This window comes from Cyanistes caeruleus, chromosome Z (genome assembly GCF_971803275.1).
Source record: "Cyanistes caeruleus chromosome Z, bCyaCae1.hap1.1, whole genome shotgun sequence".
Classification (NCBI taxonomy): domain Eukaryota; kingdom Metazoa; phylum Chordata; class Aves; order Passeriformes; family Paridae; genus Cyanistes; species Cyanistes caeruleus.
In genome coordinates, this window is record NC_141732.1 from 69,741,561 (window position 1) to 69,754,635 (window position 13,075).

General features: G+C 38.3%; 1 protein-coding gene across 1 annotated transcript in view; it reads right to left on the reverse strand.

The window, feature by feature from the left end:
* Positions 1-4,366: 4,366 nt before the first annotated feature.
* SLC1A3 (solute carrier family 1 member 3) overlaps positions 4,367-13,075 on the reverse strand; it is a 65,172-nt gene continuing 56,463 nt past the window's right edge. Inside the window, exons 7-10 of the mRNA XM_023944225.2 lie at positions 11,788-12,021; positions 9,663-9,857; positions 8,116-8,250; positions 4,367-6,925 (exon numbers count right to left, since the gene is read on the reverse strand). Coding sequence (XP_023799993.1) covers positions 6,721-6,925; positions 8,116-8,250; positions 9,663-9,857; positions 11,788-12,021 — 769 coding nt within the window. The 3' untranslated portion in view covers positions 4,367-6,720. The remainder of the gene's footprint in view (positions 6,926-8,115; positions 8,251-9,662; positions 9,858-11,787; positions 12,022-13,075) is intronic.

Consider the following 13,075-nt stretch of genomic DNA (forward strand, 5'->3'; position numbering starts at 1 on the left):
TAAAGCCTTGCCCTGAGCCTCCTTTTCTGTAGGCTAAACACCCCCAGCTCCCTCAGCTGCTCCTCACCATTTTGACATGAATTGTGCCTATCTAGGTACATTCTACACGCTTCAGCAGGGACATGATTTGGCAGGTACAGATTCCAAGTGTGCAAATAGACCATTTTCATAAAACCTTGGGGCAGTCAGATTACCAGGAGAGAACCCTTCAAAGAAGGAACTGAGACTGGAAGGCAGATTAGTACTGTGTGAAACTCTGCTATGTTAGCAGTTAGTGCTAGCAGAATAGTCCATAAACGTGAGGGAATGTTCTGGGAACTTTGGCACACATTTTCACCTAGACACCTTCATCTTGCCTGAGAGATGCTCAGAGAAAGCAGGGACAACGAACACAAACACCAAAGAATCAATATAAAAATGGCAGCGTTACACTAAATGTGCTCAAGACTGCGTCCAGCAGAGGACAAGATGAACGAGCATATCCTTTATGTGAGTAAGCAAAATAATATTAATATTAATAATAACAACAAAAACAACAAACAGCAACAACATTCCGCACCAGAACAAACGTTAAAAGCCGTGCTCAATACATTAAGTGCTCTGCAGCTTAATTTTTTTTTTTTATTTGGGTGCAAAATGCGCATTTTAAAAAAACATTTGCCACACGATGGCAGCATAATCCAGCGAGACAAAAAAGTCTGGCTGGCATCGCTGGGAAACTGCAGTTTTTAGGCGGCTGGTTGTTAGAGAGCCACAGTACATCTGAAAATGAAGCGCTGGCAGCCGCTGAATAGCTCTTTTGCACTGTGCAGGCTAAGTGGCACAGTGGGTTAGTACTGTCGGCTTTTTCTTCTGGAGGCTCCGGCTTGCATTCTGCTGAGCCTGTAAATGAAAGCAAGCTGGGTGGTCTCATCCCAGTCCCCGTCTGTGCCTATCACAAAACCACTGGGCAATTTGGCATGGGCAGGAGGTGCTGCCTGGGAGAGGAGCAGGATTGGAATAGGAGAGGGACTGAGGGTCATGGGCAAGGTGAACTGGAAGACCTGTGAGGGGAGGTTTGTGTGGCACCTGCTCAGAAAGAATGACTGTCACCATCTGCCATCAGTACTAATGTTATTCTGAATATATTTGCAAAGTAGTGCTTGAAATCCAACTCAGATCGTTATTTTATCCTTCTCTCTTTGCTGTTCATGGTGTTTTTGCCAGTGGAAGGAGCCAGGGAGCACTATGGGACTTGCCTTTTTTTAAGGTATCATTACGAGGAACAAATTCATCTAATTTCTGTTTTGAAGAGGGAGTAAATTCTTAAATTCACCCTAGAGTATCTAGAGATAAAAGGAGATAGAAGTGCTTCAAGCATGCTACACAAATCTTCAGGGTTTGGATGGCCCCCAAGGCATGGCCCAGGTGTACAGGCTCTCCTGTACAATCTTAATTTCTCTCTGGAAACCCTGCTGCCAGGGCAATGCTGTTGTCTATATTTTATTGGTCAGGAGACAAAACCAGAAAGGCTGAGTCATGTTGAGGACTGGGAATACTCCTGAGATCTGAGTCTGGGTGTATGAAAACCCGCTGTAGAGGAACTCTTGAATGAGAAGCAGTAAAAGTGAGAAGTAAAGCCATGACAGCAAGTGAGACAGATAGAAAAAGGAATTCAGTACTGCAGAAAATGGGAACTGATTCAGGTTTTAAAAAATACATGATGCAGAAAATGAACACAAGTGTAGGAGCCAGAGTAATAGTAACAATAGTGGACAAATATCAGAAAAGAGTTCATTTTTAAATCATTTTTATCAAGTATCAAAGCTTTAAAAAAGCTAATAGTAAAATGAAGAATAAACCCTAAGTAATCTGGAAAACCAGAAAAATGTGCAATGTCTAGAGAAAGGAAGTTGTAAAGAACAAAGAAAAAGCATGAATATAAAAATATACTGCTGAAAAATGCAGTTTTTGAGGCAAGTACTTGTGAAGCTGTGCCAACTTCTATAAATACAATTGGCTTTAAAATGAGGAGATATTATAGAAAAGTTGAAACATTTGATTTTGGCATTTTCCTAGCAAAATGATTCAATGTTTTATTTCCAAGTTCAGTTCATTTTACAGCTGAGTTTGTTTTAATTTAAAATAGAGTAAAAGCAATCTAAAAGTGAGATAGGAATTTTTTTAAGCAACAAGAAATTGTTTCAATGATGCCTTGGAAGAATTATTCTCTGCAGTTTTTCAGTTCTGTCACTGAAGTGAAAAATCAATTATTTGTGCAGCCCTAGTTGTGTAATGAGGCATGTTCAAGAGAAACTTTGGTTAGAAGTGCTGGTACTCTTGCCTTAAAATTGTGGAATTTTAGATACATCTGTGTATCTCAGAGACATCTGAGGAGCTGGATGGGGGAAGGGGCAAAGAAAAGGGCTCATCATGAAGGATTATATCACCTGAGTACTGCTCTCTGTTATCCACAGAAATCTTGTTGCCTCACTGATGCTGCAAGTCTGAGTTTCCAGTTTTGCATGGAGGTGTAAAAATCTCCTTCCATCTTATCCATGCTTCCAGGATAAGCTGATCCCTTTAGAAAGAGGGAGATCCAGACAGGTAGTGATCTCTCAGTTCATCTCAGAATTTTTGTCTTGTTCTGGGAAATGGCTGATCACACCAGAACCAAGTTGATCACATGCTGTCATGACAGCTGTGACACTGTTGATCACATGAGAAACAAGATACACTCTTCTCTCCCATTTCTGTTGTAACTTTATTAAAACAAGCAAGGGTTAGTTGAAAAAAAAAAAGCCTTAATTTTCTTGTCAGTTGTGTTTGCATTGGAACACAAATGTCACTTGTGCGAGTTCAGTCCTTCAGAAGAAATACTCTCCTGTGCCAGTAGTTGATTTTCCACATGCATAATCACTTTGCTTTTTACTGGCCACACACTGTTACAAAGACATGAATTCTTGCCTAAGAATGGCAATGCTGTTTTGTTCCACAACTTCTAAATGAAAGTACAGCTGAAAAATTATGGAGTACCACTGATGTCACTTCTGCATGAGGGCACAGAGGAGTAAGCAAGGCCACTGTGCCACTAATACCTCCAAGCAAGATGCTGGAGCGTGTCCAGAGAAGGGCAGTGGAGTTGGGGAAGGGTCTAGAGTGCAAAGTAAAGTGTAAAGAGTGTCTGAGGGAGCTGGGGCTGTTTATTCAGGGAAGAGGAGGCTCAAGGGGAATTTTATCACTCTACAACTCCCTGAAAGGTGGGTGTAGCCAGACAGGGAGGTTAGTACTCTCCTGAGCCAGGGGAGGCTCAGGTTGGACATCAGGAAGAGTTTCTTTACAGGAAGGGTTGTCAGGTATTGGACCAGGCTGCCCAGGGCGATATTGGAGTCATCATCCCTGGAAGTGTTCAGGGAAAGGATGGGCATGGCACTCAGTGTCTAGTTGACATAATGGTGATCAGTCAAAGGCTGGACTCAATGATCTTGGAGGTATTTTCCTATCTAAATGATTCTGTGATACACTAGCCCTCTTTCCTTACACTCTTCCCATCATGATAGTAGTTCCAGAGACACAGAGATACTTACCTGGATTGGGTGAATGAACATGTAGATAACTAGAAATAAAATTGTGAAAAGTTGTGCTCATGTGCTCTGTAACACCATGCCTTCTCTGAACTTCATTCTTCTCCAATTTTCTTTCACAAAATTTGCTTACACTTGAAACACCACAGACATAGAGGCCATTGTTTGGTGTTTGCTGATGTATGTTCAGGAAGGCAGGGCTTCTCCCTGCTGTCTCCTTTTGCTCCAAACAACACAGCTTCCCAGATGGAAGTGATTCAGCTTGTATCTTATACCTTTCCAGTTCTTCTGATGACATTTTCACTTCCAGATGATACCTGCTAGCTGAAGTTTTTACTAAATGAGCCCAGCACCATAAACCGCTTTCATGGGCACAGTAGTGGATGGTCTAAGAAGGTTGTAATGTTACAAAGCTGAGCTGGGGTTTGGATCATCTAACTATGCATCTGAAATGAACTGGCAACTTTGCAGCAGCTGAATCACTGAAAATGTAAATTTTTTATGTTTTATTTTGCAGATACTAATATGCATTTATATACTTGAATTTGAATGTACTTTGATGGAGTAAACACTGCTTCCTTTAATTCTTAGTGTTCTTAGTTTAATTCTTAATTCCTGCCTCTCACCCTTTACATCTCTATTTTTGATCATGAAATGAAGCAAGTATTTGTAGTGAGGAAGCCCTCCTGTACAAAATGGTCTGTAATTCCTGAAATCCCATACTATGAACTCTTCATCTCTGAGTTTGTGCAAAGCTTGTATTACAGAGCCTTTGAAAGAAATCTAAATCACAATAAGAGCAGTAATGTAAAACTATTTTTATTGAAAATACATCTACAAAGTAATGTTTCTCAATCCACTCTGGGTGCATACCAATGCAGAACCTGTGAGGGATGGGGAAGGGAATCTTTCTATAATACCTGATTTCCATAAGAAACAAAGTTAGTATAAAAAAAGATCACATTCTTTGTGACACAATTCATTTTTCTCAGCTGATGTCATAGAAAGGCAGCCTTTTACACTGTCTTTGCAATGTATTTCCAAACAAAATCTTAACAAAAATTTAAAATGTTATGCCATAAATTCTACAGTTAATGTTTATACACACATTCTGAATACAGTATCTATATAAAAATATCTCTAATTATATATCAGAAAATGCCTGTCTGTATCCTAGATTTGCATTCTGTTAGCAAAAAAAAACAAAACAAAAAACAAAAAACAACCCATATTTTCTTTCAGTCATTCATTTAGAGATTATTTTAGAACTTTCTTGGTTTGATGCTCAGTAACCTATATTAAACCCTGCTCACTTCACTCACTTGAGAGCTCTTGCTCACATTTTCTGAATCACTCAGCTGGAGAAGATTGACAGGAATTTTCAGTCCCAAAAAACCAATCTTGCTTGGGAAAAGGTTTGTCTTTGACCAGCATGCTGACATTTTCACTACAGTTATTTATACATCCTATTTATGGACTTTGAGTGGCAGATGCAACATACTGAATGTTTTTGAACGGCAGCTGGGGCAATGCAAAGGGATCCTTCATTTCTGTCATCAGAATTATTTCGGCAAAGGGAGGAATAAGGAAGAAAACTGAATATTTTAATAAAACAGATTTTTGAACATTATTCCGCCTGTCTACTAATATTTTTTTCTTTCTCCCAACAGCACCTGCTTTATAAAGTTTTCTGGTTTAACCTCTCTAATAATACAAGGCAAAAAGGAAAAATTACACAATTTGTATTTCTAGAAAAGGGTTTCTTCAGGGAATAATCTTGAACAAAAGAGCCACTGTATTACAAGTGCATTGTTTTCCCTTTTTCATTCTTTCCTTATCTATTCCCTGAAAGTTATCTATAGTATTTAATTTTAAAATATTTTCTAATTAAAATGTCAACAGATATTATAGTATTTATTATTTTTCAATTTGCTTATCTTTTTCTATTAAAAATACAAATTCACCCCTTAATTTTATTTTCTAAAGGCTTTTATCCTCTTTTTCAAGTGCTACTGGTAAACTCTCTAGGAATTAAAAATTTCACATTAAGATAGAGAGCCTACTCCAGATGGCAAAATGTAAATCCAGTTCATACCTCTATAATTTATTAGTGGATCAAGAATCTTGGAGGTTTCCAATCAGAAAACCTCTGCTGGTCTCAGGGATTCAGATTCAGAATGCACCCCTTTTGGGATCTGAACATCTCACCCTCTGCACCTTCTGCAGAAGGCTGGCATTGCCTTCTTATAATTGCTTATTAAGTAGCTCATTAGTGCATCCAGAGCGTGCAAATTTTTTTATCCAAACAGAGATGAAGACGTTTTCTGTCCCAGACCAGGGCCTTGCTCCTACAAACACACACACAGATTGTTTAACTGGGTTGTGATGTTGAAATTAAAGGAGTAAATCCAGATTGGAAGGACATACATGCATATGTAAATGTTTGCAAGTCAGTGGGAGCCAACTAGGCTAAATTCTTATAAAGATCAGCTGAATCTAATTCAAAAAACTGTCTAGATAAAAAGCTTTCTCAGAAATATTTCATCTCAGCTGGTAAAAGTGCTGATTTGGGGGTATTTTCTTTTCTTTATTTATATATCTTCCCCCTTTTTATCCCCTCAATTAATCTCCTGCTTTTTATTGTCCTGCTAGTATTTGAACAATAATATAACACTAGAGAAAAAAAAATCAGATAAAATAGCAAAAGTCCTGTTAATTTACTTAGCTGGATGCAGTTATCAAGTTAGAAGTGTTGATTGTGTGTTTATAGATGTTAGAAATTTTGCAACAGGTATTTAAAAAAATAAAACCATTTTCAGGCTCTGTTATCTGTTTTTACTTTCCAGTTCATAAAAAAAAAAAAAGAAAAAGAAAGATTCACAGGACTGAGTAACATATACACAATCTCTTTTTTTATCCCCAGTTAGCATATGTCTAGCAGGACCAGTGTTGTTGCCTGTTAATTTTTGTTTAAGTGGGAAGCCAACATATACCATGATCGCTGCTAGTTTGGAATATATTTTCATTAATTCTTTCCAGTGCGAGAATAAAGGGAGAAATCAAGGAATAGATGAAGTTGGTGAATTCAAGATATAAATCGCCGGAAAAAGTGTGTGTTTTCCCACACTTGTAGTGATGAACTCACGCTTTCTCTAGCCTACATCTTGGTTTCACTATCTATTGGTTTCTCATTCTCATTTTCTTGCGAGATCAGCTGGTAAGGCTTCTTCATTTCATTCTCCTCTATCACGGAATTTCCCATCTCAGCATCCCTGTTCTTCAGCTCATGCCGTGATAAATGTTCAACAATTCCTGCTCCGATGGAGTCTCCCAAGACGTTGGTAGTGGTACGGAGACGATCCCTAGGGAAGAAGTAGGGAGTTACTTTTATCCCTTGCTCAGGGATGCTGCTAAATGGCTCTCAAGTAGCTAGTAGGTGAGTCACCTGTTTTACAGACATTAGCTTATCTGAACTGTTAATGCCATGATTTCTTTTACAGAAATTAACAAATATACTGGGATATGGAGTCAAAAAATGTGTTAATACTCTTAGCAATTTCACTGCAAGAACTGTGACCAGGATGGCAAAGGGAACATATGGCTTCTTGGAGGCAATTTGGTACTCTTAGGTATCTAGAGTTTGGGTTTATATCCTCTGAATGTGTAAGCCAGCAAGAATTTACCTTGTTAGGTTTGTTTGTCTCCTGACACATATGATGTGCAATTGTGCACGAATGACTCAAACTACGAAAATTCATCCCTCTCAGAGGGCTCTGCCCAGCAGATGCAGAAGGTGGCCTGACAAGGAGTGACTGGCACTGCCAGTAGGTAAGCATCTACCTACATCAGGTGGTTAGATGATCATTTGAAGACATTATGTTTTGATAACAACATTGGCAACTTCTTTCAGGGATCATGTCAGAAGACTGAAGGGTAAAAGCTGCCAGAAAAGCTAAATAATAGGTATTAGATGAAACAGAGGTTGGAAAAAAATCTTCCTTTAATTTATTTCCTGAACCTAGGGTAATACATATATCTAAAGATGTCTGTCATCTTCTACAGATAGATGAATGGAAAAACTGAGGGGCAATACTTTCTGGTGGCAGTTGCACAACTGTTTTTTGTTTCTGCATTCATGTGGCAGAGAGATGAACCTTTCCTAGATTAGATAGTCAGTGAGGCTGCAATGAATTTGTTGGATCTATTCACTTCTGAGTCTGATTGACTGAAAATTTTTATTGTCATCCTACCAAAAAATAAGAGACTAAAGCAATTATTTGGTTATTTAATTACAGTGTATATGAAAGATTTCTTAGTATCTTAACAATACAGGTTTCTATGTAAACTTTTGCATGCAAAAGAAGCCATAATTAAGCTACACTCTTCACCATATGCTCTAAGAAAATACCTCACTAGCAAGAAATAGTGTTTCTTTTTAACGCTGGTTTCCAAGTCCCTTCCAGAGCAAAACATCATGGTACAACCACAATGTCCCTGATATTTCTCTTCTAAATATTGTCTAAGCCTTTAACAACTCCATAAAAATACTTACAAGAACCAGTCCACTGCAATGATAAGAGTGATATCATCTGTAGGCAGACCTACTGATGTGAGCACAATGACCATGGTGACCAGTCCAGCTTGAGGAATGCCTGCAGCCCCAATACTGGCAGCTGTAGCGGTGATGCTGTGCAAAGAGATAGCAAGAGCAATCAATAAATTTCTGTAATTAAACTCTAATTAAAAACTTCCCTTATCAATTGTCAAATTTTAAAAACCAGATATAATGCAAGAAAGCCTTTGCTCAGCAGTAAATAAAAAGATGAGCCTAGTCCTTTATCTGAACACCTTATAGCTGCAGGGGACTATGGACCTTGATCCAAAGTGTTTCAGTAAAGCTCTATCCAGAAATCTTGAAACATAATTTTGTTAGGTGATAAATTCCCTACTAGATGCCAAGGGCCGGAAAAAAACATTATAGTTACATGACCCCACCCATTGAAAAAACTCTCTCCACAAGCTCAAACATGTTAAAAGGAAAGCTGAGGAGGTAGTTCTTTCCTGGCAGATCTAACACAAGAACTTTTCCTCTCTGTCCATCTCCCTATAACTTCATGCCAGGTGAAGTCTCTGTCCTGCAGCAGTTGGTGTTCTGCCATCAGAAAACAGAAAGCTGCCAGAAACTCTGAGTCATACTGTCTAGTGACTTTGAAGAAATACGCTTGTTCACACCTGGTTTAGGGAGAATTTGTTTTCTCAGGTGGTTTTCCAGGGAGCAGCTCTAGTACTAGTGAATGTGAAACAATTGCCTCGCAGGGTGAAGACAGAGGTTGCCTTAGGTTAATGAATATTGAAATAAACTGGTGGTTTTATGGAGCACTACCTCTGAACTTGCAGTGTTCCTGTGAGGTAGATATGTGTCTTTGTCCCACAGTGCCCACCTGTCCCTTTGCTGACATTCCTTTCTTCTGCACAAGTACCCATCACCCTTTTTCCTTAAATTGTGATAAACATAATGAAATTAAAGCAGATCAGTTATCACTGAATGCTAACTAGTGGTTTGTTTGCTGTTGTATTTCAAATAAGAAGGGTTGTGTGCTTGAAAATACAAACTGTGTTCACCACTTCTGTCAGCTGATGTAATAAAATTGTATTACTGTTCCTTACACAGCTAGCTGTAATTGTATCCTAAAACCAGGGAAACATTACCTCTTCTATCACAATAACATTATGATGACTTTATGCTTCAGCTTTGTAGATGCTTTATAAACTACCTGGACCTCATTATAAGTCTGTAGTTCCCAACAGCTGCATGAGCTGCATTTCTTAACAGAGAAAAAATTGAAATGAATTAAGTCTTCTCAAGTCCTTGTTATCCTTATTAAGTGCAGTAATGGGTATGTCATGCTGCAGTTTTGTTAAGTTTATCCAAATGAGAATATGTGCTGGGGGTCCTTTTGTGTGAAGATGTACAGATTATCTAATAATGTAGTGATTCTTGTTTTTAGCTCTAGATGCTTTTGTTTAATCCCACTTAAACCAGGAAGAGGTAATCACAAAGGTGCTTTAATTAAATTTAAGTAACAGATTTTTTCATACCTGATTGTGATAATTTGTCCAAAATTCAGATCAAAGTTGTTGACCTGTGCAATGAAAATTGCAGCCAAAGCCTCATATAAAGCAGTTCCATCCATATTAATTGTAGCACCAACTGGGAGTACAAATCTTGTAACTCGTTTGTCCACTCCATTTATTTCTTCTAGACACTTAAATGTAACAGGCAGTGTTGCAGAACTGAAACAAAAAGAAAAAAGATAATATATGATATATATATTGCAAAGAGGGAAAGAGAAGAGTGTCATGTTATAATGACGAGAGAGACAGTTCTGTCTTAGTTTTTTGTGAATACCAGAATAGTTTTTTTTAATGAAAATGCTGAATTTAAGCATTTTTAATGTTGAAAGTTCTCCTAATGTTCTTGGAAACTTTCTCCAACTATTAATTACTACCATTTTGTATGTAATCCCTAGACTGAAAGTGTCTAAATTTAGTGTTTTGTCGCCAGGTTCTTTTGCCAAGCACAGGAATCTATTTAAAATTCCTGCTTTTCAGGTTTAAGTCATGGAGCGGTGATTGAATCATCCCTAAGCATTGTTTTCTTGAAGGTATACCAACTGGCTATTCAAACCTTCAGTAAAAAGCTCATTTTCTCTTCTTGTTTGTGGGCTCCATTGCAAAGGGCATTTTGATTGATGGTTGCATTATTTTCCCACCCTTGGGCTAGAACCAGTAGCCACTCACTTGCCTCCACACCTTGATGGAACAGGCAAAACCGGAAGGAACAGTAAGAAAAAGAAAATGGAAGGGTGAGAATAAAATTTTTTAATAAGTGTGTGAGAAGTGTGAAGGAAGAACAGAAGAAAACAAAACTGTACAAGTGATGTTTAAGCACCACTCCCACAGATGGACCAGTGCTCAGCAAGTTCTGGAGTAATATGTGGCCAGCCTTCCTAAAATCCTTCTCCCCCTTTTGTTGCCAAGCATGATGTATGTGGCATGGAATATCTCTTTATTTACTTTGGTTCATCTGCCTGGTCGTGTGCCCTCCCAACCCACTGTGAACCCCTCAACTCACTGTGGGGGCAGAATGAGAGTCAGAGAAGGTCTTGATGCTGTGCAAATACTTAGCAACAGATAAAATACCAGCATGTGATCACTGTGGCTTTGGCCAAAAATCTAAAACATGGCACTATATGAGCTGCCATGAGGAAAGTTGAGTGTCTGAGCCAGGCCAGTATCTCTACATCTGATCACACCAAAGTAAAGATGTTTTCTAAGACACAGCAATTCTGGTTAATTATCTGATCCCAGTGAAAAAATCATTGCTAAATAATTAACATATTTTCTAGTCTTTGGAAACTATAAATATTGATAAAGTACTGACCAAAAATAAAGAGGGGTTGTGGATGATTGTGTTAGAAAAGTATCTTTGCTGACAGTCATCTTACAGTTGAATATTATATGATTTTTAAATCCACTTGCAGTACAGTGGTGTATTGCATCAGCCTAGGTTTTTACTTCAAAATAATTTCAAACACCAAGGACTCAAACTCAGCATCACAGAATATCTGACTGAAACCCTCTGACTTCAGGACATGTTTTTAAAATCTATTAAAATGGCAGATGTTTTATGTAAGGTCAAATGACATAGAAATGTACACTTTATTGTAATGTTTCCCTCTGTCATACATGCAAACAATTTTTTAAATTTACATGACACAACTATGGCCACCTGCAAAGAGTAAAAGTGGCATTTCTGTTGTAGCTTCTGTATCCATAATGGGCTATCAGGATATTGGGCACAAAATGTCAGTTGCCAGTAGAAATCCCCTCAGGTCTTTTCTGTTGCTGCTCCATTTTGCCATGCATATTCTTTGCCAGCTCTATCCTTCACTATCAAACCATTAAAAGCTACTTAGAATAGCAAACAGCAAGACTAACCAAACTAACAAGGGTTCTGGCCATACAATCTGCACCATCAAACAGATTAATTTCGTCTCAGTTCAGGGTTTCTTACAGAAAACAGAGTTCAAGTCAGTACTGGAGGACAGCAGAACTGAAATACAGTGCCCAAGTGAATATGGAGTTAGCCAAACATTAAGCAAAATTGTTTCCTAAGCCACTTATACTAAAAGAGATATGGCTTTACAATATTGTGTTGTACCTGGAAGATGTTCCCAAAGCTGTGACTAATGCCTGGATTAAGCCTCCAATAAATACCCATGGATTCTTGCGAGTGATCACGAAGTAGAGAAGAGGTAGGACAATGACAGCATGGATTAGCAAACCAATGATAACTGTGACAGTGTACATGGCAAGCTGACCACCAATCACACCCATATCTTCCATCTCAACAATTTTCCCAGCAATCAAGAAGAGAATTCCAAGTGGAGCATACCTGCAAATAGGAAATCAAAGCAGCATTACAAAACAAAGTAGAGATTTGGTCCCCCTTCCATCCTGTTTTTGTTTATATGCATTAATGCAGAATTTCAATGTTAGGCTGCTCCTATTCAGGAAGAGTTAAAAATTTTTACTCTTCAACTCTTAACAATTCAACCTGGATTGAACCACAGCAGTGAACATTTTTGGTGAGATTCAGTGGATTCAACATCTGGTAAGGATTTCAAGATGCCTTTCATGCCTTCTGGACAGGTAAGGAAATGAATTCTCCTGGGAATTCAAGTGTAATTTAAAAGCTAGTTTAGCCAATCCTGTTGTAATTCTGCCTGTGTGAATGAAGGCCAAACCAACATGAGTGGATAGTATGCCAAGCACTCAGTTCTATTCCAGTCCTGTTTCCCCTGTTGTTGGGGAAGGAACACACACAGAAGTCTGATAACTTCTGAAGATTTCAAGCTACTTCTGATGCCCAGATTTTTAAGCTTTTTAATATTTTTCACGTATTAGTAGTTTTGTAGCTTTGGCTACAGCTTCTAGTATTTTTTCCTATCTTTCTTCTCTACATTTAGGAGCAATAAGCTAAGCTTACGAGTGCATTCCCAAATATTGTTTAGTTTTATTCTAAGAAGAGTACCAGATACAAGAATGTTCTATTTTCCAACCAGAATCTCGACTAGACATATCAAAAGTGGGGCAAAAGAAACCTCTGGACTCCTCAGGACCCCAGGAATTTCTACCTAACCAACTAACCTTTTAATTGGACAGTATATGATAAGGATATGATAATAATAGACTTATCATATAAAAATTGTAGAATTAATATACCACGTACAATTTTTGTCATATTGTGTACTTCTTCATCAGCATGAGGAAATCTGTATGACAGAGTTTGGCTGCACTGTGGAACAGCAGCACAGGTGGGATGGACTGCTTTTGCCTATTAGGAAGGACAGCTAGAGGTGAGGAAAGATCTGGTGCTGAGCATGCAACTCAAACGTAATTCTGCTGTACTTTAGGTACAGCTCTGCTTGTATAAATGTCCACTTGTC